The 27772-nt window shown below is 38.6% G+C and overlaps 1 protein-coding gene across 1 annotated transcript; it reads left to right on the top strand.

Annotated features, from left to right (window-relative positions):
* The first annotated feature begins 1930 nt into the window (after positions 1-1930).
* Positions 1931-27697, top strand: LOC149081635 (uncharacterized). The gene is made up of 6 exons (XM_089237048.1): positions 1931-2113; positions 2233-3138; positions 9632-10259; positions 17355-17619; positions 18811-19019; positions 22657-27697. Exons 1-6 carry the CDS (start codon positions 2051-2053, stop codon positions 22884-22886), a joined length of 2301 nt encoding a protein of 766 aa, XP_089093174.1. The 5' UTR covers positions 1931-2050; the 3' UTR covers positions 22887-27697.
* The last annotated feature ends 75 nt before the right edge of the window (positions 27698-27772 follow it).

Genomic DNA, 27772 nt, shown 5'->3' with positions numbered 1-27772 from the left:
GAGGGGATTACTCAAGGGCTTTGGGATCGGACAAGGGGTGCCGAGGGATATTCAAATTTCTGAAGGTTGCAATGAATGCAGGGTCTACATAACAGCATCGTGGGCCTCTGCCCACGTGGAACGTCGTGATGTCCACGAACAGCCATCGTGGAACGTCGGAATCCCTGCAAGAAGGATCAATAATAGAATTTTTTCGAAAATTCAAAAATTGAAAAATTTTTCCAAAAAATAATCAAAAAACATGAAACTTATTTTTACTCGTAGTTAAAAAAAAACTAATTTAATTATTGAATTTTCGAAAAAGGAATATTTAATCAACCATTTCTTGGTAACTTTAGAAATTATTTAAATTTCTAAAAAAATTTCTAATCTTTCTCCCCTTCGGAATTAATAACGACTAAATGCACTCTTCCCGTAAACTATTCAATATTTTTGTTAATAAGCATATAGAAGAAAGAAGTTGTTGTTCAAGGGAGGGATGCCGAAAATTGCTTGAGCCCCGTTCCCTTAAAAAAAAAAAAACAAATTCTAGTCATCCAGGGCCGCAACTACATGCTCGGTCAGCCGGGGCAAGTACGCATTTTAGCGCCCCCCCCCCTGAAATGTTGGAGAGAATAAAGGGGATGAAATTTGTCGGTCCCCCCCAGCGCTCGGGGTACAAGATCGGCCTGCTCCCTCCTAATGGCGGCCCTGTGTCTCATAGGCAGGGCCGTGTTAAGAGCACCATGGGCCCCCGGGCCAAGTGATATTTCTGAGGCCCTAGTAGACAAATTTACATGCGTATTGCTTGAAAATTTCAGTTATATCTTACTTTTATGAGGTCTCGGGCCGTGCCCGGGAGAGCGGAGGCGTTAAGACGGCACTGCCCATAGGACCGTCTTAAGAGTATTGTGATATAAATATATCTTTCTCAATCCCCCTTTACCTGACTAGAAATTCCTATCTGATAATTACTATCAAAAATTTCAACCAGATTTTATTTTCATGAGGCCGCCCCGGGCCGTGTGGGTCCATGCGTTAAGACGGGCACTGCTGTATCCATCTCCTCTCAACACACCGAGTTATAATTTATTGAATTTTCATTCCAAAAATTTTTTATTTCCACTTAATAATTATTTATTAAAAAGAAGAGAGAGAGAAAAAAAAAATTGTTTTTTTTCTTCCCGTCTCTCCATCGTTATTCAGTAAACACGCCATTTTGGTTATTTTTCTTTTATTTATAAAAAAAAAATAGTCTCGTTTTTATGGCCGCCGCCGTCGCTCTGATAAGAGCCTGTCTGTGGAAGAAAGAAAGAAAAGAGATGGATGGCGAATTATTTGCTTCGCTAGTCACTAGCGCACGTTGCAATAATTTTTTATTTTAGCAATGTAAAAAAATGGTAATTATTATTATGGAGAAAAGAAGTGTGTGTGTGTGTTGGTTTGAAGCCAAAACTTACACCAAGACTAGCAAGCAACACATGGCTGTTGTGACCATCTATGATAGGGAGGGAAAAGAGAGGAACCCATGTGTGTTTTTTTTTTGTGATTTGTTGTTTTTTAGAGATTGATTGAATGTTTTTATTGGATTGTTGGAGATTATATATTTTCAAGAGGGTTTTACGGGCAATAAAATTATCCCCCCTTGAGGCTAGGGCGGTGTTGTTTTGTGCTGAAGGCTTGCGACCCGCCTGTTTCGTCACGCCTACTGTTACCTAAAAATCTCGCGTTTCTGTACACGTACCAACCCTGAAAAAATTCCCACGTTCCTATTTCGGGTCGCGGTCGCTGCGACCCTCGAGATCGCGATGGTAATGATTCCGGACGCGTTTCGGACTTCGCGGTGTTGCTTTTTTGACGGACATCGCGGCGGGTGTAATTTTTCGAGCGGGATGTGTCGGGGAACTATTTGACGCGCGGAAGGAATTTCGTGTAGCCTGTACTCCGCAATGCGAAGAGACCGTACTCCGTCGAGGGTATCAATCCGCGGGAGCTTGCGGGTTGCCGCCGCCATTGCTGCTCGTACGTGGATGATGACGGCCATGACGGAACCGTGGATGTTTTGAGTGAAATGACCAGTGCTTTGTTGAAAAAACAACAAGAGGAATATTTGATACCTTCGAGCAACTCACAGGTAAGTTGAGTTCGTCCATTTTGAGATTGCTCCTCCCTGTTTTTGAGAGAACCAAGATGGCGATTGTGTGTTCGTCCCATTTTCACACCCCTTTCTTCTTGTGACCCCGCCTATTGCAGGATATTCAACCGTCCCCTCTGGCGCTCCTGGCCGCTACTTGCAGCAAGATCGGGTCCCCATCTGCTGAGGGTGGTGCCGCCGCCCAGAGAACGTTCCCCGTGAAAGTCACCGGCCAAGTGTTGCAGTCCGGAGAAATAGTCGCCACGGCGGCGACGGGGGGCCAGCTCGTCCCCGTGCAGCAACAGACTGTAGGGGTCCTCAACCCGGACGGCACCGTGACCCAGGTCACTGCCCAGCAGGCGCAACAGGCACAGCAGGCGACGAATGTGCACGTTTCGGGCAACGTGGCCGCGGCCATCAAGAGCGTGCCCACTGCCCAGAACGTCAATGGGCAAGTCTTTCCCCAGGGTGCCCAGCTCGTGGCGGGACCCGGTGGCAACATCACCTACAACGTCATACCTGCCCAGCAGATACAGAACATACAGATCGACGGACAGGAGGCCATCTACATACCCGCTGTCCAGCAGACCTTCCAGTTGTCGGGCAACCAGGCCATCCTGGCCGCGGCCCCAAGTGGCCAGTCGTTCCTGCGGGCCCAGCAAGTGCACGTGCCAACGTCTGTACAGTCAGTGCAGAACAACCCTCAGACAGTGCTGCACGGAGTCGGAGGGGGTGCGAATCTCGCGGTTGCTCAAATCGGTGGACAGAATGTCACCATCCGACAGGGCAATGTTGTCCAGACTCTTCAGCTTCCCATCGGACCCATTCAACAGACCATACCTGTGCAAGTGCCTATATCCACTGCTGGCGGACAGACCGTCCTCCAAACAATTCACATACCTGTGCAGACCATGCAAGGAGTCGCTGCTGGGAATATACTCTCTGCACAAGGACAGCCCATCACAGTCAACGTTCCGGCGCATATGCTGTCTCAACTGGCCACACAGATGACCCCCATCACCCAGGTGAGTGTGAATTAGTTTTATACGTACTTCATTTTTGCAGAATTTAAATACAGTGGAACCTCGCTACAATCAGAGGCAAATTTACGGAGGGGGCACTCAGCGGGCTACGCCTAGGGTGTAGGATTTAGAGGGGCGGCTAATTTGAAGAATGAGTGAGTGGTCAAAAAGATTAATAGAATGAGGGAAGGGAGGCTAGATTTGGATAGGTAGGTCACAGGCAGTAAAACCATAAATATGCCTCAGCCGAGAGCGAGGGACCACTGTTTTGTGGGTAAAAGGCCCAGTCATACACAAGACTAATATGAAATGAATGGGAAAAACAAAATTGTGAATGACTGTCTGATTTGACCAATGTCACGGCTCGATACCAGATTGGTAGTTGAGAAACACTGATCCCATGAACATGGGAGTGACCAAAGGAATGACCTACAGCATTACTATTATTACTAGTGTCTTCTAGAGCACTGTTTCTCAACTGGCGAGCCTTGATATCAGTCAAATTGGGCCATGTGATGACTAAAGATGTGTGGGTGCAAAAAACGCATGGGCGTGTACAAAAGAAAAAGTTCAGAGGAGAGATGGAAAGAAAACTGTTATGCGAGTAGTCTACACTAGTATCAAAATGGATTATTTCTGTACGAACTCTATTTAAGACTTGTGAAGTGTTCATGTTTAATTTCGATAATAATCTAAAATTGTAATTATAATTGTAGTATTATAATTGTGTTAATTGTTAATAAACAGAAGATTAGGATTATCTTCGACTCTTTACATTTTTACCAATTTATTTCCCATTCGTTGTGTATATGACCAGGCCGTGGGCTTCCAAACGTTGAGAAGCATTGGCCTGAGTGTCTTCAAGCATGTGAGTAACCAATACAATGTGCAAGCATGTAAATCAAAAGGGACTCAGAGAGCTATTGGCTCTTCCCCCCCCCCCAGGCCTGTGAGTGATCAAAAGCGTGATCTAGGGAGTATGTAAGCATGGGAGCGACCTAGAGAACCCCAAACAGAATATCCCAAAAACGGACTTACGTCAACGAACAATCTCTGAAAAATTTCAAGAAAAGAATAGAAAAATACTGTATTGTGGAAACACTGTTTTGCGGTTAATCACATTTTCAGTTAGCTGGGAGCTTATTGCCTAACAATGCGAAACATTGTGCTTTTCATCTAGATCATAGTTTCCCAAACTTTTTGTCTCATCGCCCCCCCCCCCTTTTCAGAAATTTTTTCTCCCGTCGCCCTTCAACGTAATTAAACCCATTGAATCCTATGTTATACTCGTAGCTACTACAGTCCCCGGAACATTCCATCGATCCTAGGGGCATTAACGCCACTTGGGAATCACTGGTCTAGATGGTGTGTGACCCTGGGAGTGACTTGGAGACAGGTGTATTTACAGGGGCTATAACCCAGGGTTTGAGGAATGAGTGGTCAAGAAAATTAGACAAGAATAGAGAAATGGTGGCAAAATTTGTGTAGCCCAGAGGTGGCAAATCCCATAAATCTGTTTTTAATCTCTTGTTTGAAAATGTCGAAACTCTAATGTTGAACTGCTGCCTCTCAATATTATAATCCCTCCACAACAATATTTCTCCTTGGCCTGCAGAGCATCGTTATATTGAGGTTTCACCAAGGGCTCAATAAATCCCAGGTGTCTAAATCCAACTACATGCTTGGCCATCCAGGGCAGGGAATTTTGGCAACCCTTTGTAATGTTGAAGGTGAGGTTTAAGGGTGAAATTTGCATCCCCTCATTCTGGTCCTATGCTTGGGGCACCATACCTGGTTGTGGCCCTGGCAACTAAAGAATGATATTAGCACCTAATACAGTTGGACCCACTTATAACGAAGCCAAAAAATATTGAATTTTTTTCATTATATGTAAACTTTGTTATATCCGTACTGACTTGGAAAATAGTAAAATAAGCAAAATGAAAAATTTGCACATAGGTTTACATGCCCATTTTTTAAATAATAAATATACTTAAAAATAGATCGTTATCAAATTAATCCTGTATATTTCCATAAGTAAATACGTGAACAAAAATGTTAATTGTTACTAGTTTATTTTTCTTTGATATGGTTTTGGACGTCAAATGGTTTGTTTTAAAAACATATTTGTGTAATAAGCATGCCAAATGTAAATCTTCTCTTTTAGTAGGGTCCTGGTCAGTGAAACATACGTACAGTATTTCCTTCTCACTTTTTTCAAACAATGCAAGAGCTGCCTCTGTATCAGTGTGAGCTCTTTCTCTGAATCTCGTTATAAATGTTCAGATCCTTGATACCTCACTTTTTGTCAGTTTTTGGCTTTAAGCCAACTGTATAGCTTTAGTTTTGAAAGCTATAGAAAGCGCTTTGACATTCTGAAAATTTACTTGCACACGATAACACTACCACAACCAACATCCAAATCTACCTAAAGAAAAGTGGCAAATATGAGTGTCGGAAGTGTTTTGAACCCATGGGTGCTTGAATTGTGTTTTACATAGGAAACTTTGATTTCGGAATCAATTCTAGTGCTGCTCTGATGCGAGATAAAAAATACTGTGGGGCCCCTGGGCTGGAATCTTTTGTGGGACCCCTTCTACAGTTAGTTTACAGTGTGAAAAAAGGATTTAGTCCCAGGCTGGTAATTAAGATTTTTCCCACCCAGTGCAAACATTATTTTGCCACCTCCGCAACTTTAAAATTTGATAATTTTGCGATATTTTTTGTTCCAACCTAAAACTGCTGCTGTCCCCTAAATTTTGCTGCCAGGGCAGTTGCGCCCCCTGCCCCCCATCTAGTCACAGTGCTGCCAGGTCCCCCAAGCTGGAGTCCTGTAAACCCTACCCTTGGGGGTTGATGCCCCTCCCTCAAACTTATCCAAACAATACCTAACAAAAAAAAAAATTCTCGTCCTTTCATCTCGGATTTTTCATCCCTCCAGAGCAGACAAAAAACATTTTCCTTTTTTTTTGGTCAATGGAACTTTTATCCATTCACTTCGGATTTAGCTCACAGGGCAGGGACAATTCTCATAATTTTTTTACCTTTTCATGATATAAATTAACTATAGAAGGGCCCCAAAGCAGAATGTGCCAAAATCTGAGAAGTACGTCACAGAACAATTAGCGCTACTGCAGAACACTTTAGAAGAATTTTAAGAAAAAGTGCAAAAAACACTTCCATGTATGGGGATTTTTACCGCAGAACATTTCCAGTCAGCTGAGGGCTCGTCGCAGAACAGTGCTAAACATCCTGTTTTGGGGGGAAGGGCCTGTGAGAAGTCTTGACTGTGTGTGGGGGGGGGGGGTGCAAGAGATCCCAGCCTAGGGGCTCTGCTCTTGGATGGGGCCATGCCCTCACCAGAATTTGTTCCACTATTCCAGCCGGTGTCTCAACTGCTCTGGGGAGTCCTTGTGCACTCTCTAGGGGCTCTGCGGCAACTCAAGGAAAATTAAAAAACAAGTATAATATTTTTAAATAGTAAAAAGAAATCAGCTTTGATGAATAATTGAAAAGTTGGCCTACGAGTCTCCACCATAGAATTTTTTTACTTAAAAGGGCTCCGCGAGTCAAAAAAGGTAGAGAACCGATGCACTAGTCAAATGAAAATGAAGGAAAAATTCAGCTTCTCATTTGTCAAGTCCCTGAAGTACCAGAAACGCCTTTGAAAAAAATTTCTTAATAAAAATAACCTCGTTATAAATCATCTTTACTGGATAAGTGATGATGGATCAGAAAAATAAGTGCTATTTCAAGGTATAACCCTTTGCAATAGGCAAATTTCTCTGATAAGAGTACCAGCTAGTCGGAGCGAATTTAGCTTTTCAGAGTTATTTCTCTCAAAAAATGTGCTACGAAGTTTCTCACTTGGACAACTTTTGGCTAATTTTTCCCACAAATATGGGAAATTTCCCATGAGTTACTATCACTGCTAGCCTAGTTCGCTGTGCCGCTCACCAAGCGATCATGAATGACATCATCATGCCACCATGATTTGTAAGACAACTTGCGAATGCTGCCACTGTGGTGGCATCAACAACAAAAGGTTGTTATCTGGCACTATTAAGAATGGTGAAATAATTCTGGAACAAAAAGCAGAAAAAAAACCAAATTTTATTTCAAAAGCAGGATGCATGGTCACATTCATTTTGCACAGTAAACATTGATGTGCTGCTTTCTTCTAAAAAAAGAATCGGGTTTATTTCGAGGTCCCCCTTCACTGAAGTCCTGTCAGCCTCCTTCCATGGTCACCATTAGGGGCAACATATGAGGCTTCGCACCCGGGTGACTAGTAAGCTCGAGCCACCCCTGGTGGTGGGCATCTCCATAAGTCTGTGGTTCTCAAACTTTTGTCACCTATGGCTCTCTTGCTCGATTCATGGTTCATCCCTGGCTCCCCAGAATAGTTTATTCGATATTTTCACTTATAAAAGAACCACTTCAAAGCATAGGTAGAAGCAAAAATGAATATCTTTTAGCTCACTGCAACACTCTTGACAAAGTTTGGCGATGTCCTTAAGAGTTGCAATGCAGATTTTGAGAAACACTGCTATTAGTGATTCAGAAATCAATTTCATACACGGATAACCACTCACAGGTTCTAAGTCCAGAAATGCTATTTTGGAAAATATATAATGATCATATGCATCCTGTATATTATTATTGGACACCATTACAGTAAAATCTTGATATAAAGATGTTCAGCAGACCTAGAAAAAAATACAATTGGAGAGGGATTATCATTGTATCAAGAGGCAGCGCAGCAGTAGTCTAGGATTTACTAACAAGATGTGGAAAAATATTGCTGTTGAGGGATTTATCATGATATCAAGAACTGTGAGGTCACTCTATTTCAATATTTTTGGTTCTTTTGCGAGTTTAAAAATGTGTCAGAATTGTGTCATTGCCCATTATCTGAGGGCAATGTGACAGTATCCACTTACCACAGGGTTTCATGGACTTTTCTTCATGATAAATGGACAAATGATAATCACTTAATAATGTATAAACAATCGGTTAATTATATGAAGAAAATGGTATTTTTTCAGCCTGAAATATACTGAGAAATTGAATTTTCTGGATGTTATGTCGAAACTGATATTTGGGAAGAAAAGTGATTTGTCTTCGGCATAACATCCAGAAAATTCAATTTCTCAGTATATCTCTTCATACAAAAATGCTAACTGGGGCAAAAATTGCTGTAGTTAAGGGAGGCCGCTGTGACTCCACTCAGTGCTTCATGCTACTAATGCTTGTTACAAGGAATTGAAAAATGTCTCTGGTGTATTAGTTAGCGCACATGCTCGGTATGCAAGGGGACCCAGATTCGATTCCCGGAAGAGACAAATCACTTTTCTTTCCAAATATCAGTTTCGGCATAACATCCAGAAAATTCAATTTGTCAATACAATCAGTTAATTGTTCAGAAAAATTCACCAACGAAAAAGGCAAATAAAGGAAATTATGAAAACTCCTAATTTCCTTTATTTGCCTTTTCCATTGGTGAATTTTTCTGAGTGTTATTAGGCAAAGTTTACCTATTCTTCCACAGTTAATTGTTATTTAACCAAAGCTCCAAGACCTCTTGAAACACTGTGAACCTTTACTGATCCGCATCTATCATCGTCATAGTTTACCCCCCCCCCCCAAAGCAGAATGTTAAGTACTGTTCTACGACGAGCCCTCGGCTGACTGGAAATGTTCTGCGGTAAAAATCCCCATACATATAATGCACTTTTTCTTAAAATTCTTCCAAATTGTTCTGCAGCAAGAGTAATTGTTCTGCGACGTACATCACAGATTTTGGCACATTCTGCTTTGGGGGTTTACCCCCCCCCCCCACCCTTATAACTCACAGAAATGACTTTTTTAAAAAATTCAATCAAATAATGAATGGCTGACAAGCAATATTGAGGTTCTTCCATTTACCTAAACTCCACAAGAACTGATGCTGATGATTGATTTGTTTTCATCATATCATCCACAATGTGTTAAAAAATTAAAAAATTATTGAGTATGTTTTTTGTGGCGATGAAAAAAAAAATAATTGCCCCTCTTAACTGAGAAGCTACTAATGCCTCTACTTCACCGCTCAGTGCGTGAAATAAGGAAGGCAGGGTCATGTCTTCAGTGGTTTAGATGAGTGTTTCTCAACCGCCGGGCTCTGGCATCAGTCAAACCAGACCGCGAGTGGTTCACTGCTTCATTTTTACCCATTCATTTCCCATCAGTTGTGTGTATGACTGGGCGTTCCACTCACAAAAAGAAATCAACCGGGCTGTGGGCTTCCAAAGGGTGAGAACCACTGGTGTAGATGGTAGCATGCTTGCTTGGTATGCAAGAGGTCCTGAGTTCGAGTCCCAGCAGGAACAAGATGACTTTTCTTTCAGAGTTCACCTAAGCATAATATCCAGAAAATGTTTCTTTGATTTAAAAAAATATTGAAATAATTATATCATTAGGTGTCTTGCTGTTAATTTTTTTTACAATATTGCAGTTAGCAGGACAAGGCCAAGGACAAGTTCAGCAACTACAAATCGCTGCTCCAGTGCACATGTCCCAGCAGCAATCATCACAAGCATCGACCACAACAACTTGGACGACGACTAGTGGTTCAACTGTTACATCATCTACAGAAGCACTTAACTCGAACCAAGGACAGGCTGCAAATTCACAATCGAACAATGCTGCAGTTGCATCGTCTGTGGCACAGAATGGCCAACAAATGGCAGTCACCAACTTTCACCTGCCAAATGGACAAGTCGTCCAGGGTCAGGTGAGCCAGATCCTTGCCGGTGGTACGGGGGGCACCTGGTGGCCTGCTTCTGCAATTAGCGTACAGGGACTCACTGGTCTTAGAGGTCCTAACGTCATCCAAGTGCAGGGGTTGCCTGTAGCGGGATTGCAAGGAGTACAGGTTCAGGGTGCCCAGGGGCAGCAAATCATAGCGAATGCTTCAACGTTACAGAGCTTGGGTCTGGCACCAAATGTCATTGCTGCTAATAGTGTTGCAGCAAACAGCCAGCAGCAGCAGCAACAACAACAGCAGCAGCAGCAGCAGCAACAGATGCCACCTCTCAGTCCCATTCAGGCTGTTCATTCATTAGGAGGAGCACAAATAATAAGTAAGGGGTTATTATTTTTTCATTTAATTTTTTCTGAAGCATCCATAATCATTGAGCTTATAGTCTATGTTCAGGTAATGATATTCATAATCAAACCATGTTTAAATAATTATTTTCGGAAAAATATGTCTTTACACGAGGATAATATAAGTCAGATTGTTAATAATCCCTTTTTCAAATTGGTAGGCTGACAGGCCAGTAGCCAGAAATTTCGTTTGGAGGGGGACCAAAGTGATAGAACAATAGATTTGGCCATCTTTTTTTTCTTTTTCTGTCATTTTCTCATATTTTTTGGAAAACTTTTTCACAGAAAAAGTTTATTAAAAATGCTGCAACATTTATTCTGGGAAAACCCCAGGGTTCTGTGGAATGACTGATCCATTCCCCTTGATCAGACCTGTAGCTATCCAAATTTATTGTCTTATTCTGAGTTTCTTTATTTTGGTCTCGTTAACATGAGGACCAAACGTGATTTGTTCTATTTCCTTCCCCCACCAGATTGGAAGAGCTAACCACCAGGGCTTGACAAATTAGAGAAAAATTCTCAGAAAAATTTCTTAAGAGCCAAGTATATTTTTTTTTCAAGGAAAGACAGCCTTGAATAACCCTTTGTGATCTCTTTCTGTGTTAATAGATGTACTAGTATGGAAAAGGGTGCCACAGGTGGAAAAAGTTTGAAAACTCCTGGTTTATGCCTCATGTAGGAGGTTTCGGCATACATGTTACTTGTATCACCACAGCCCTTGCAAGAGTAGGTCTGACAGCAGAGACGGATACCTGTACAGTGGAAAAGTATTATTGGCATAGACATATACACAGAATTTTCTCAGGGGGAGGGGGGGGGTTTCAATTTTTTTCTTCTCAAGGGGGGGTTTTGTTTTTCCTGAAAAATAACACTAGAATCTCGGCTTGGGGGGGGGGGTTGAGAACCCCAACAAACCCTTCCCCCTTTGCATATGCCAATGGGTGGGAGGACAGAGGTGGACAATCTCCCCTCACTGTACAGACCTTTGGTGATCTCTTTCCCAGGAGTCTGTGTTTACTGTTAATCTTTTTTTTTACATTATAAATTCATTAAAATGGGCCCTACGGAAAGTCTGATTTGGGGCCCCACCGAAGATCCTAGCCCAAGGGCTATCGGTCTGAAAGCAGAATATGGCAAAATCTGTTCTGCATCACAGAACGATTAGTGCTACTGTGAAACAATCTGAAAGAATTTTAAGAAAAATGTGGAAAATGCAATTATGAGGGATTTTTACCACAGAACATTTCAAGTAAACCAAAGCCTCGTTGCAGAACAATACAAAACATTTTGCTTTGGAATGTATCGGGAGATATTGCTAATTCTCTCTCTCTCTCACACACACATCAAGTCAAAATTTTATTCTCGTCTTATGAAACATTTGTAATCTGTAGTTTTATTATGTTCTTTTTTAAGTAATGTTTGATGTATTGTTGTGCCTTTAATTTTCATAGGCTCGCTGTCTGGGCAGAGGCAGATTTATGAATGGACTAAAATTTTGCTACCCTTCTATTAATTTTTTTGGCTACTCATTCTTCAAATTTGCTGCTCCTCTGAACTCCCCCATTCATCCAGATAGTTATTTGTCTTATATTCAGGGGAAGGTAAAGATATGAGCTAATTCAACTGTGACGTGGATTAAATTCAATTAGGGCAGCTTGAAAACAACACACACAAAAGCAACTTTGACTGCAGGGGGGGGGGGGTGTCTCTGGGCAGATCTGGGAATCCCCCAACTGTTCATCTTTTAATGTGTAATTATTAACTTGGGGGATTCTTGAAGCCTGTGGCTGTATAATAAGGGCTGTTTCGTTATGTGCCAGAATCTCGGTACCATCTGATGTCATACGTGACATCACTGCACTAACACAACTGAGTAAGCCCACTTTGCTACCTTGTTGATGAGGATAATTTGAAATTGCTGTATTGCTTTCTTTTCAAAATTATCTTTTTGATTAGCGATTATTCGATCATTAGTATCTGTTTATATTTATTGGCTTGCTTCATTCAATTATTTAAAATAAGAAATTTAGCATTTTCTTACGGGATTACTTACACCAAGACCAGGATTATACAGTCAAATCCTATTATAGCGAAAAAAAGTCCAGTTTTAGCAAACACTTTTTTAATCCTCCAGATTAGTTTACATATGAATAACGCAAAAACCTGGAATTTCTTTATAACAAAATTTTTCAGTATAACAAAGTGATTTCTCCAGTCTCTTGGGTTCGTAACGGGATTTGACTGTACTATGAAAGTTCATTAGTAAAAGTTGCAAAAATGCAACCAATAAGTGTATCTGTTACATTCGACAATAGGATTATTGGTGGGGTTTTTTTTTTCAAGTTTTGTAAAAAAAAATTTAATACCCAGCATATGAATATTTTTCTCAGATCTATATCAGTTGAATCACATACATTAGTTAACTTTTATTGCGTTGGTTGGAAGTCGATTAGAGACATAATTTCAATTATTTTTTAAGTTTAAAGAATTTCAATTATCTTTCTGTTTTCATTTCAATTAGGTGTTGCTTTCAGAGGTGATGATTTTGTTATTACCAATACAACTGCAACATAAAAACATGGGAAGCAAATATAACACAATCTTAATGTATAATTTTTGACGCAACAATTATTATTTTAAATGCTGACATCAAAAGACATAACTCATTAACTATTTCTTGGGTTTAATCTATTTCTTAGCTTATAGATTATAAAAACACAACATACGCGCACATCAGTGACATTCAAACAACGCTATAATGAGAAATCTCTCGCTTCAAACAGTGAAATAAGCAACTAAAATTGAAATAAGCTATTTCAATTTTTCACATTTTGTGTGCTGTCATCTATTAAAAAAACAATATTGGGGCTGTGATGCCTCACAGTAACTCCGAGACCACTCTCACTAAGCTGAGGTGAGAAGTGCAACTTCCAAAGGGATGAAATGGTCCAAACTATACAGCTCTGAGTTCTGATAACATAATTTTTTAGCTGACAATTCAAATACATAACACATCTAATATACTTTAGTACTCTAATATACTAAATGCCTAATATGCGTAAGGCTTTACTACGGAGGCTTTGGTACATGTGCTCCACATATTACGTGATATTGTCACTTTATCAAGTCAAAATTTGTTTCAAATTTTTGCTTGTATTGATTGCAAATGCTTATCAAGTCAAAACTTTTGCTTTTCCTTCAAATTACTTGTAAACTAAGTTATCCATAATTCCAAGATTTATTGTACGAAAATCTTTTTGGATAAATGCTCATGTGTGTTTTATCGTTAATTTTCATGGCCTCGTATTTTGTAGGGCAATGCCATCTCATGCATGGGCCCATGGGTCGTACCATCTAGGTACGACCCATGGGAATCAAGTGGAGAGGGGGGGGGAAGACTCTTACAATATCTTGTTACGATTTTTGATGTTAAGCATGCAAATTGGTAAGCAATCATTTATAGGTTGGGGCCTCAGAAAAACCAATTTGTCCGAAGTCCCCCCCCCCCCCCCACACGATGCTCTTAAGAAGGCCCTGTTGTTGGGTAGGGCTGGTCTTGTATTCAGGAGAAGGTAAAGATACAAGCTAATTCGAATATAAAATGAATTAGATTATGAACGGGTTTGAAATCAGCATGCAGAAATGTACCTTTTGCTGCAGGGGGTCTCTGGGCAGATCCAGGGCCCCCCAGTTGTTCATCTTTTTTTACATCTAATTATTAATCAACTTACCTGAGGTGTTGGGTGATTCTTTTATCCCGGGGATAGGTGACCCCCCACCACCATTACCATAGTCAGAATGGCTCTGTGCCAGAGGCGCCTATATGAAGAAAACTGAGGGAAGGGCTGAAAGTTGTCCCATTTATTCCTCTATTATTGGTAGGCTTGACCCCACGCACAACATTTATTGGGGGGGGGGGCACTGCAAACAGCCTAAGCCCCAGATTCCAGCGCCTGTACCCTGTACATTTGGTTGGTCGTGGACCCCCCTGATACAGTTATTTTTTTGTCATCTGCCACTGGCAGGACGGCCTAAACTGCTCACCCGTAAAAACGTAAATAAAGGATTTTTTCCCTCTTTCCTTGTAATGTAAGAAAGAAACTAAAAATTTTCCCCATCTTTCTAGCGGATATACGACCGAAAATTCGCGAACTCACAACGAAAGGGAGTATAACGAAAATATATATTTTTTTTGTCAGCGCTTTTTTGTTTACGGCGTCGTCATTAACCAGTGCGGCAGCCGCCATGTTTGTTATTTGTTTTTATTGCGCACGCCCGACGCCCTTCTGTTGTTGATGTCGCCGGCGAGTTTAATTTACCTTGAGAAATGCGATTCAGAAATGCCGATGATCGATGATGAGTCGTCTGCGTCTGAACCGCATCTCAAGATCAAAACCGAGATAACAGATGAAGTTATTACTAACGAATCGGTGGTTTATCTCACTCCGCTGTGCATCCTCGACGAGATCAAAACAGAGATAGACTCCGACTGTGATGCGGATAGTTCCGAGTTTTGTGAGTCGTTTTTTTTTTTTACCCTCAAAAATTGAAAAATTGAGCATCGTCGATCAATCGATTTATTTTTCGTTTTTTTTCACTTTTTCCCTACTGGCTGGAATGTTGGCGCCGTGAACAGCTGAAGCTCGATTCGATCGCCAAGTGTTGGTGATCGATTAGTTTTAAATATTGCGTTTATTACTGATTCTAGCTGTCGGAAATTGGTAGATGTATACGAATGGCACAAATATCGAATAGAAATAATCAGAGCCGCATCCGGGGGTGTGGGTGGTGGGTCTGGTGCCCCTGGCAAATTGATTTCTCTGAGACCCCTCTAGCACACTAAAAATGTATTTGCTTGCAATTCACATGCTCAATCTCAAATATCTTAACCAGATCTCATTATCATGAGGCCCTTAACCAGTCAACTGTCCAATTAATTTCTCCAAGTGTTACCCGTAGTGCTCACTTTTTTTTGAAGATGCGCGCACTTTTTAAATTTTTTCCCTTTTCTTGGAAGTTTTAAATATTAAAATATTTTTTTATAGCATGTTTTTTTATAGCTCGAATGTGTCTAGACATAATGACACCCCAAAAGTGGGGAGGGGCGGTCATAATGTCCTGTGACTAAAATAAATGCTGTTGATGGATTTATGTGGAACCATAGTATTTGAATCTTTGCTAAAAGATACATGAGTAATAAAACAGATGCAGCTTCGTAGGGGAATCGGAAAAAAAAAACCCGATGAGGATGCAGCTTCGCAAAACATGACAAAGATAATAGTAATAATAATCTCAGACCTTGAAATATAATTGTCAACTCCATCTAGTGATGAGATAATGAAGTAGAAGGATGGCAGCACATGTATAACAAATTATTTCGTCATATCTGTGAAAAAGACAGAAAATTCTTCGTGTCGGCAAATGCTGCCGTAGGCAACACCATTACGTATGGCAGCGACGGCAAACACTGTCTTAACCACTTGACTGGTTAAGCACCTCGGGACCTCTGGGCCAACACGAAACTGCCCCCCAGGTGCCAGACCACAAATTTCAACCTTTAGTGTCTCCAACATTAAAAGGCGGGGGGGGGGGGGTGCCAAAATGTGTGTTGGCACTGGTTGACCAAGCATCTAAAATTGGTTGTAAACATTCATTAAAAAATTGAAGGAATTAGTATATTTGAATGCAGTTTATGAAAAAGTTATTCTCATAGTTCAAATTTTTGTTGGTAGAGGATGTTGCACGAAAGGAAATCACTGGAACCATGCAAATCAAGAGTCCTATAAAGTGTGTGCGATTAACAGCGCATTTCCGAATTTTCCTGTTTATGGTGCTTACATAAGGTTTTTATTGTGATGTTGACATAGGTGAATAAAACACTATTGGTGAAGTTATTTTACCTCGGCTGTGAATCACTGGCTGAAGCTTTACAAATGTTTTGAATGGTGTGATCAAATTAAGTTTATTACTTTGAAATATGTTTTTATTAATAGAAGTTTATCGAATGGCTCTCACACAAATAAATCAACTCACCAAAAACTGGTCATCCCTATGCTCCTTTGCGGCTGGTAGTTGGCCCAAACAGCCCTTTGAACTAAATTTTCAATCTTTTAAAGAGACTCCTTGGGGAACTACAGTCAAACAGCAAAACTATGACTTAGTAAGCGGAGTGACTCGTTAAACAGAGCTGGCCATAGCTGTGCCAATTCCTGCCTGAGGACAATTGGGACTTCCAAAAAGTGACCTGGTAAGCGGAGTGATGTGTTAACCGGGTGACGCACTAACGAGGTTTGACTGTACTTAATACGTGAAACTTATGCATAAAAAGCCACAAAGAAAGAGTAACTAAGAGATACTTCTATGCTATAAAAAACTCTAATCTGGTGGGTTACATCCTACTTTTTAGTCCTGCTTTTTCCTATTTTTTTGAGTGGGAGGCCTGAATTTTCATGTTTTTGCAATTTGTCAAGCCATGTCTCCCAAATCATATACAGAGATGGAGGGGGGGGGGGAAGCCACTACTACTAAACCACACATGCACCTCATCAATATTCCTCTGCGGAACCTCTAACGAATTGGTACATGTTGGAATGTACGTGTAGTGAAACCTGACGTGAAGTTTGTTGCCATCTGCCACCGATTTTCCTAACTATGAGTGAAGTGTAATGATTGAATAATGGGGGAAGCCACCGGGTACCATCGAAATCATGCCAATGGTAGTGTAATACCCGAATCTGTACCAATGAGTACAGCTGCTTGCAAGCTTCTCAATATGGCACATACTGTCCGCAAGTTTGAGGGACCCCTCCCCGATCGAGTTAGAATTTAGTTGTGATTCTTGCAAAGGAAAGGCTAACAGAAATCTAGTTTTGAGGGTCTCAAATAAACTTTTTATTTTACACTACAAATTTGATATGCAGAGCCTATCACAAACCCTAGTCTAAGGGTTTCATTCAACAATAATGGACGGAAGGGGAGGAGAGGACATTTAACTGTTTCCCTTATAATCAGTTTTTTTGTAGGAAAAACTTGTGAAGTTTATTAATTTTTGTCTGATTTTATTTATGCAGCCCAGCAACTTCAGCAAGATCCAAATGATCCTACCAAATGGCAGGTGGTCGCAACAGCAACTGCTCCAGCTATCCAAGCTGCTGCTCAACAACAGCAGCAGCCACAGCAACAGCCGCAGCCTCAACATCAGAACATTACACAGAGCCCTGCGGCAACTACAGCAACATCTACAGATTCTCCTTCATCCCATTCAGATGCCAGCTCCAATCGCAGGCTTAGACGTGTCGCTTGTACTTGTCCCAACTGTAGGGATTCAGATGGAAGGTAAATATTTTTAATATATGTTACGATAAAATGATGAATCCAATGATTGTGCACAACTGCCTGTTATGCATGATCACCGACCATTCTGGTAAGTTTGATAAATTTTTTGAATTTAGGCTATTATATTTTTTGGTGATTATGTATAATTCTCAGCTTATATTGGTAAATATAGTAAATTATCAATGTAATTACTACAGTTTACCGACATTTTACTAAAAATTCAGCATGATGGATTCGATCAGTAATGTTGATTATGTTTAAAAGATGATAAATGTGAAGAAAGCTAATGTAACAAAGACTGATAATAATTTATACCAGGGCTGGACAAATCTGTGAAAAATCTAAGTGCTGGAAAAAATTTTTAGGCATGAAAAAAATTTAACCTGAAGAAAAGATCCAAAATAATGCTTCTTTTGACTTTCAGGGCATAGCGCCCCTCTTTTATGTTGGCAAATAGACTGCTATAAATTCCTAACATTTTGTGTTGCTCTCAGCCTGCAATTTAGTAACTACACAAAGAAAATTTTAGGCACAATACAATTTTTATTTTCCATAGCTACCTGCTGCTTGTCCAGCCCTGATTTATGTGTTAGTCTTTTTCTTAATGACATTTACAATAAAACCTCGCTGCAACAATACGCTATAAATCCCTTTACAATGATATTTTACAAGTCTTGTTTGGACATACCTATGAACTAATATTAAGCTACTCTCTCTCTAAATAGTGATAATTACCCATTTCCGTGGTTCACTGAGTTTGGTTACGTCAAGGTTTCATTGTATTTTTCATTTAATTTTTATGGCAAAATATATGCAATGCAAGCATCACGTATGGGCAAAACTGTTAAGTAGATGAATTTAAGTGATATTTCCATACGAGTTCTTCCATATTTATTACACTTATGAACTTCATTTGAGAATTATGTATAATCACCGGTAAAAGTAGAAAAATTTATATAATTTACTGAAATGAGTGGTGATTATGCATAATAACGACAGTTATGGATAATCACAGATTTATCACATTTACTGCAACATATATATTTCTTATTTGAGAATATGAAACAACCAAATTTTTCATTTTAGTGTTCTATAAGGTTAGTTGTCGTGAGTTCACACGGATCCCCATTATGTAAAATAGGATTTTTGAAAGTGAGAATTATAATAATTTCCCTCCCTCTCTCCTTGTAGAATAATAACATCTGGTAATAGTGAAGCGAAGAAAAAGCAGCACATATGTCATGTTCCAGGCTGCAATAAAGTATATGGCAAGACTTCACATTTGCGAGCTCATCTAAGATGGCATACTGGGGAAAGGCCATTCGTTTGCACGTGGATGTTCTGTGGGAAGAGATTTACACGATCTGATGAATTACAGCGTCATAGACGGACACATACTGGTAAGGATTGGTTTTCTATCAATCAAAATGTTTTGCTCACATTTTCTATTACCTTTTCTTGTCCTACATATGAAACCTATGTCATCATTATTAGTGTACTTACTTACTCTTCCAACCACGAGATGAGACTTGGCTATGTCAAGTCATGACATGTGGGGTGATTTGATTAAATTGTTTTTGGGTGGAAATGACTGTGCACAAGAATAACTCACCAGCGACTGAGATTTCCTATTCAGCTTGACCGGCTAGAAAATTAAAAATTGTCTCGTATATAACGTGCTGTAGTCATCTCATAGATGGAAGACTATATATTTAGTGTATTTGAATTTCGACCTTTTCTTCTCATGACTTATCAAGTCTTTATAATGTACTTATAATTTCACTTTGTTAAAAAAAAATCCACAAAATCACAATGCCATAAAAAAAGGATATCCTTCAGTTACTTTTTTGTTTAGTGTTCTCTAAAGCTGTGTGGAATGTTCTTTACATATATAAAACTCTAAGCAGTGAGTGACTGCAGTGATGAAAACATGCTACCCAGAGTTGCAGCTGTTTCTTATTCAGGTGTCTGTCACGTTTACTTCCAATATGGAATGCGGATGGTGGCATTTCTTGAACATGAACTGATGCGTAAATTTTAACAATGTTAGTATAACTCTAATACATTATGGCCAAAAATATACACATACAAAACTTTCTAGCCTGCTTTGTTAGGAATTCCCAGAGGAATGCTTACGAGGTGTATGCACAGAAAAGTAGTAGCAGCTGTTTTTTTAGATGGAATGTTTTTCAGCTTTTACATGTAAAAGTGTCTCAGCAAAAAGCTACAACATGATACTTACATAACATGAAAAATTCAAACATTTTTTATCTTCACTTCAAAATGTGTAAGACAGATGGCAGCACTAGCAAGAGCACGAAATGCCCACAACTCTGGCAATACAAAATATGTTCAAGGCCACACATATATTCAGAACACGCATTGTGACATGTACAGATTCATTATAAATTCTGGAGAGGAAATCTGATGTTCGGATAAGTAGTGGTAGTAGACTTTGCATGCAGGGCCATCATAAGAGCGTCATGGGTCCCCGGGCCAAGTGGTTTTTTTTTAGAGGCCCTACTGGGTAAATTCTAGAAAATTTGAACCAAATCTCATTTTTGCGAGGCTCCTCTTGGGATGAGGCCCCCGGGCCGTGCCGGGTGGGCCCATGCGTTAAGATGGCACGGTTTACATGTAAGAAATATATTAAGAATTAACCAAAACCATCTTCTTGACATAGCAACCAGTGTAAGTTGAAACCCTAGCAATCAAAGCATGGTGTATTGAGAATTACATTTAAAGGGAAAAAAGTTGGTGTCTTGCCACTGTACCTTGGGTATCTGTCAGATTTTCTCGGTTGAACTTTAGGTCTATATATGAACAGGAGAGTTTTTTAATTGTTTTTAAGGCACACCCTGGGCCATAACTAAGATTTTTGTGGGGGGGGGCATTTTTCTGTCCCCAGCATTGTAAAATTCAATGTTTTATCATATTTTTGTTACCTCATAAAATTTTCCACCACCTAAAGTTTGCTACCCAGAGTTGTTCCCTTTGCCCCCCCCCTCCCAGTTTTGGGCATACTGCCCCGGGTAGCATGACAGGTCCAATTTTTTAAAACTACTTCCATGATAGTTTTTTTTTTTGGAGAATTCTTAAGACCTGGGGCAGTGGTTTTCAAACTTTAGCCACCCATGACTCCCTTTCCCAATTCAAGGTTTGTCTACAGCTCCCCAGAATAGTTTAATATAGATTTTCGACTATAAAAGAACCGCTGCAAAACAAATAAGCACACAAATCAATATCTCCACATCTTCAGCTCGCTGCGATGCCCCTGTCACAGGTTTGTTATTCCCATAGGAGCCACGACACATACTTTGAGAAACTTTGGACTAGGGCAGTGTTTCCCAAAGTGGAGCAATATCACTCTCTCATGGGGTGATGGGAAGGTCCGGGTGGGTGGAAGCTTTAGATTTAGTATAGGATCCTCTGAGCTTGAATTGGGGGCGATGGAACAAAAAGTTTGAGAAACTCTGGACTAGGGCATATATATAGAGGCGAGAGTAAGATTTGAAAATTCCTGGCATATAATGTAAATAATACACCTGAGAAACAATGAAAATAAACCCAAAATATATTAAGAGAACAACAGCTAGGTGTGTTTCGGAACTACATTAAGTTCTTTCTTCAGTAGTGAAGAAAAATGGAATGATAGCAAAAAGGCAAACTCCATATAGTTGAGTTACTTGCTGTTCAAGACAGAGTTGAAATGACCAGCACGTGAGAAGAGAGAGGGAGAAGAAAAATGGTGGACCCAATCACAGACATGAACGTGGTAATGATGATGATGATGATGGAAAATAAAATTATATTGTACAAAACTTGCCAGATTTTAAAGAAGGGTGGTATGCTAGTTAGGTCGTTGAAGAAGCAATCTCCACGAACAACAGCTTAGATGGAGAATGGGTGGTTGAGGATGAGGCAGAGGGGGATAGTGATGCAATTATCTGTGATTCTATGGTTAGGAAACGGTGTGTGTAGGGATTTTTTGAGCTATGTTGTCTTCCTGGGGAGGGGGAAGATTAGCGACATTGGAGACGTTTTTGATAGACGTAAGCTCACTGGGTGGATAATCTTGTGGGTGGGAAAGAATGGGTAGAAAAGGGAAAAAAGGAGTCAGAAAACAAACCCCTACAATATACTTATGGTACCTTTTGTTTTCTAGCTCAACCCATGTAGTTTCAATATCACTTCTCTGTATGTTACATTCTCTAGCCTTCAATCATGAATTTCATGTAAATCAAGCCCCCACCCTCTTTCGTATCAAATCTACTTTTTAAAAGTATCGTATCCTGAGATGTGTAAGAATGATTTATTTCTATTGGTTGCCCAAGATTTTGTAATGGCTACAAGGTCTAGGCCCGCCACAGCTATCAAATAGTTTCTAAAAAATCTTTCTTTTAATCCAAGTTCCTGGTATTTATTAGAAGACATTTAAAATTTCCCCAGTGATTTAGTGTCAACTGAGAAGCCATCCAAATCAGAGGTGGGTGATTTTCCAGTCAATACCATTGTTATTACCATTAACTAACTACCCACATTCCCTTCTACGTGGTTTGAGAGTGAGTGAAAAAAACCAGACCTAAGCCTATCGTAAACCTCCCAGACCCCAGAGTTTTTGCTTTTTTGTTATTTCATTTTTCTCGGCTACTGAAGAAGGAACTTGATATAGTTCCGAAGCGCGTCTAGCTGTTCTCTTCATATTTTGGATTTACATTGTTTCTCGGGTGTGTTATCTCACTCAAAAGGTTATTTATTTCTATATAATGTAGATTTACTTTGTAAACCTGTAAAATAGGTATAAATTTTAATTTTTTTTCAAGGTTTCTTAACTTGAGTGAATTAGCAACAAACCCAACAATTTAGAATTAGGTTGAATAAATTTTTCAAAATTTTTGTAACATTTAGATTTTTAAATTTTGGTTTTAGGTCTGCTCATACATTTTCCAAGTAACTCTAAGAAGTGTATCATGTGTATGATTACATAAAATGCTTTGTTCTACTTTTTTTGTGATAAAACTTAAATTTTATTTTCAGGTGAAAAAAGGTTTCAGTGTGCGGAATGCCTGAAAAGATTCATGAGAAGTGACCATCTATCAAAGCATCTGAAGACACATTTAAGCAAAAGAAGCCTTGCACAGGTGAACATGCAAGATGACTTGAATGCAGCAGGTGCTACAGACAACTGTGAGATTGAAATGAGTGTTGATATCGACCCGGAAACTGATTTATCTATCAATGAGAGTGTTGTTGAAAATCCAGCTTGAAATTTAGGATTTTAGGAAAATTTTATAACTGGGCGGTTCACATTGTTTTTATTCAAAGCGGCGATATATCTGACTTATTACTATTTTTTTATCCTTTGGTTTCACTCGTAATGCATATGATACATTATGACATTGCTTTGTATTCACATTGTTGAATTTTAAAAATGCTGCTACAACTGTCTGCTGGATGTGACAAATGTCAGAATCAAATTCAATCGAAAAGTGCTTGATCCAATTAAACAACCAAAGTTATAAGATTAGCCATTTGACATACCTAATGGCGATGGTGAGCAGATACAGTACATACACTCTGAGTGTATTTAAAGGAGTGGTTCACCATTCCATTTTTTTTTTCTATTCTGAAAATAACTGAATTGAGAGTGAACAGAAGTGGTTAAGAACGTATGCCTGTTAAAAGTGCATAACATGCTTATTTTCATTAAACAAGTGCAATTTAAGTAGAAGCAGAGCAATTTCTGTACATCTAAATGGAAAAATTATTTCACCATTACTGTAAATTTATGTTGCATCTTAGTGAATTTTTAAAATTCATTTACAGTAAAACTTTGATCACCCGACCCTGTATCTCCAGAACTCTGTTAAACTTTTCGTTAGAGGATATTTTTTCAAACTAACTAAAACAGAGAAAAGTATAGCGAAAGTCAAATTTTTTTTCTTAAGAAGATAATGATGGTGGGGAAAATTTTTTGCCAGGTTGGTGATATAAAGCTTCCAAACATTTTTCAAAATGTCTTTGATTGCAATTCATCGCAATTAATATTGCTGAAAAACTTAGTGATAGATTTGTTAAGATGGTTCATAGAACCCTTGGGAGTTCACAAAAGGTTGCTGAGGTTTCCAAGTAATGGTGCCAGTTTGAAAGAGCAGATGTCTGGTTTTTATTTTCAGTTTTGCTAACTGGTTATCCCTTATAGTGGCAATCCTACGATATCTTGTCAAACTTGATCTGCTTTATTTTGGTCACCTCTGAAATATCTGTTTCTTAACATGCTTTTATTTCCAATGATGTAGTTATAATGCAAATCAGGAAAATTTTAGAAATCGCTTAAAGGGTTAAAATAATGCTTGCAATCAAGGTTTTTTCTGAGGTGATGCCTGGGTAGTCACCCAATGTATTCTCAAATACAATTAGTTCAGCGGCTGAGTGGCATATAGATATTTTCTCCTAACAAACTTCAGGCGACCACCAATAGATGGTGCCTTTATTTCCAACCCATCTCATTAATGGCAGTAAATTGCAATATAGCGATATGGCCAGAGTTGCTGCTTGGTGAAGTAGATACAATCAGTTCATAGCAAAAAACCAGTTAAATTATCATTTAATCCCACTGAAAGATGTGTTTCAGAACAAAGCAGAAATCGGAATGAATATATAGCGAGTGGCTAAAGCTTTTCACAAGGGGTCATCGGTTTCCTCTGTGCTTGGCCAAGAGGTCATCGGTTGAGTGCCAATTTAAAAAAAACCACTATGCAACATGCATGCCAAATTGTCTACAAGTCTGTTACAGCTTAGAGGCATTTTGTAATTAATGCAGAACTTCCATCTTCAAATCAGATAATCAAATATAATCTAGAAATCTTGAGTTACTGATGTAGGCCTGTCCCAATTGAATTGGATAATCAAGGTTTTACTGTACTTGTATTTTGATGCCTAAATAAGAATTTTCCATAAAGGAATAATTGTTTTTTTTTTTTGCAAACGTCTGCCCTTTTGTATTTCGTGTGTTGCTAGAAACAAACTTACTTGCTAATCCAACAGAAGGGCTTCTTTGTGGAATATGAGGTGGAATGTGAGTATGACCTTGTACAATTTTGGACATTACTTTGACAGGGCCAGAACTCGGGGAGGGATAATCAAGGCCAAGCTGCAATCCTGAGGGAGTAGCAAATTTTAGAGAAAAAAAAACATCCATTAAAATCATTGATTTTTATTGTGGAGCAGCAAAATTATCCCCCTCCCCCTAAAAAAAATCTTAGTTAAGGCCCTGCATTGAGGAAATTCGTTTCCAATCTAAAGCTATGCAAATGCAGTTGATACATTGCATAACCATCTTTGCTGAGTTTTTTTTATTGCAGTGGTATTTCCTTATATTCCTATCAAGGCTCTGGGTGGTTTTAAAAATTCAGAAATTTTTGCACCTCACGGTTTGGTAACCACTTTCATGCAATAGGTTGGGGAGCAGACTGGGTTTCGTGTTTGTAGGGGCAGCAAATTGCCTTCTTTTGACCAGGACTTGACAAATTGTAAAAAAATTAGGCGATAGCCAAATTTCATAGGAGTCGATCAGTTTTTATCCCAATAAAATTGGTCAAAAATAGTGTATTTTTTGGCTTGTCCAGGACCAAGGGACCCTTTTATATGTTAGGAGACACGCTGGCATAATTTCCAATAATTTTGTGCTGCCCATCGACTTCAATTAAGTTATCATACATAAAAAATATTGGATGCTAAGTTAAATTTTTTAGTTGCCATGGTACTTGTCCAGCCCTTTTTTTCACCACTAGCTCAACATTATGGCAGGGCTAAAAATGTGTGGTGGTCTACCAAATATATTGAATTGCACTCCCCCCCCCCCCAACTTATACATTTTTTATTTGTAGTTGCACAAATAAAAAATGATTGTGCAAACGATTCATAATCAGAAGATATTTAAGAAGCCCTCTATAATTTTAGATTTGGATGGAAGCTTTTGCTAATAAACTGGGTCAAATTAGAACTTAATGCAAATAAATCTCTGACCAATGTTTTATTATAATTTGAAGCATTTGAAACCAATCTTTCATCATCTATTACTGCATCTCTAAATTATAAAAATCTTTTTAGAAATTTGAATCTTCTGCATTTATTTTCTTAACTTATAGAATTTTTTTTTTTTTTTTGGAATTATTTTTTTCATTGCAGACAAAATTTAGTGTTTTGAGATATAAAAATTTATATTATTTGTATGACAAGATTGTAAATCATAATATGAAGATCTTAACCCTCTAGAACATTGACTAAAATTGAAACCTGATAAAAACTGCATGTTAACTGCCTATTTGTCTACGTTTCTGAGATGTAGAATTTGTATTCTGGGGTTAATGATGCTCGAATCAAAGCCTATTGCTGGGACTCTGAGATGCCACAGTTATTTTATAAAAAAGGGGTTCTTTGAATATACTGAGAAATATTTGAATCTGAAATGATGTCATTGCCATCATAGGTGCCGATGCTTCTGATTTTTTAGCCTTATCAAAATCTTCTGGTCTGAAACCAGAAAAGGAAAAAAAAATAAGGACCCTAAAAATTCTCAAATTGTGTTATGCAGAAATTAAGAATCCAAAAAGAAAATCCCTTCCCTTGCAATTTCAAAATGACCATATTTTTGATAAAAATACAGGAAATTGCCAATTGTCGCCAAATATGATACCAAAACTGAGCGAAGTTTTGAATTATTGTTAAAATATTTAAAAAATTCAGCAGTGGTGGGAAATGAAATGCTACCATGTGAATCAAAGTGGATTAAAATGAGTTCCACGAAAAAAAAAATTCAACATGACAAATATATACGAGATGAATATTCAGTAATAATAATCACATTGATTTCAGTGAAGAATGTGAATTCAAGTAGGCTTCGTTGAAAATAGAAAAGAAACGGAAGTTTTTTCTTGAGAAAAAAGAAAGTCCAAAATAATGGGAAAATATGAGTGTCTCAGGAAAATGGATCATATATGGTCACCCTGAAAATTCTGCCATATTTACTTGCAAACATGCTTTCTTAGGCAGCAAAATGTTTCGTCACTTGACTAACTACAGACTTTTCATCTGGAAATCGGTACCTATGGGTAAATCAGCTTTATACATGAACAATGTAAGCTTTTTAATCAGTTTTAAAAATATTAAAAAATTTTTCTTTGCTCTTCTTATTAAGTGAATTTGATTACATTATTTTAATCGCTTGCATTATAAATAATGATTCCTATGCACTTGCAAGGAACTTGATTTTTAGAATGTGAACAAAATTCTTCCGATAATTATTTCATGAATGATATTTGTACAGGTCTCACGAATGGAAAAAAAATTGTGAGGCGGGATATATATAAGAGAAGTGCTCATATCACAGAGCTATGTACATATATCATCCATTTTTTTCGTGTTCTGTAAACTGGAATTTTATTTCGATTTCATTAGGATAACGGTTTTCTAAAACACGAGCTTCATATATAACTTTTTTATAACTAAATATGGGCGATTGAAATACGTCAGAATGTTACGTATATGTGTATATATATAAGATATGTATAAAAAAAAGTTAGAATTTATCCAACGAGAACAGATTTTATCCGATAGTCAATTTTCACGATATAAAAAAAGGAAATTCTTTTAACGAAATGGTTTTATATACATCACGATACATTTTTCGAAAAAAAAATTCTTCCTTCCCCTAAATCGAGAATGAATGGACGGAATATATGAAAATTTATGAAACAAGATTTTTTTTTCGAGTGTTGTGTACATATTAGGGAATATGTAAATGGATAGATTTATTTGTTTTAACATGTTGCGAACGTGACCATGCTTATTACTTTTCTTTTTGTAATTGTCTTATCTTCTATGTGGTAGCATGTGCGCAGGGGTCTCTAATTTATAGATTTAGTACCGTGCGAATCTGGCAGAGAAAAAGAACCCAATATTATTGCATTTTAATTAATTGCATTAAGGTTTTGAAGGAAAAAAAAGAGCAGTATGTTGCCATGTTTAATGTTATATCTTGATGTTTCATGAGAAAATTAAAAGTAATTTTAATAAATGTTGTTTGTGTGTGTTGCATTATTCTCTCATTTACATGATAAATTAAAATAATTGACAGTTACAGAAATTTTTT

The sequence above is a fragment of the Pholcus phalangioides genome, unplaced genomic scaffold (genome assembly GCF_987345545.1).
Source record: "Pholcus phalangioides strain wild (caught in Gottingen) unplaced genomic scaffold, Ppha-v1.0 ptg000009l_1, whole genome shotgun sequence".
Lineage (NCBI taxonomy): Eukaryota > Metazoa > Arthropoda > Arachnida > Araneae > Pholcidae > Pholcus > Pholcus phalangioides.
Note: the sequence above shows the minus strand (reverse complement) of the source record. Positions and strands in the feature narration are given on the sequence as shown.

Bases quoted from the DNA above. Each gene is read 5' to 3' on its own strand.
- LOC149081635 (XM_089237048.1), top strand. From the start codon at position 2,051: ATGACCAGTGCTTTGTTGAAAAAACAACAAGAGGAATATTTGATACCT. The intron at 2,114-2,232 runs GTAAGTTGAGTT...CGCCTATTGCAG, and splicing joins TACCTTCGAGCAACTCACAG to GATATTCAACCGTCCCCTCT. The intron at 17,620-18,810 runs GTAAATATTTTT...CTCTCCTTGTAG, and splicing joins TGTAGGGATTCAGATGGAAG to AATAATAACATCTGGTAATA.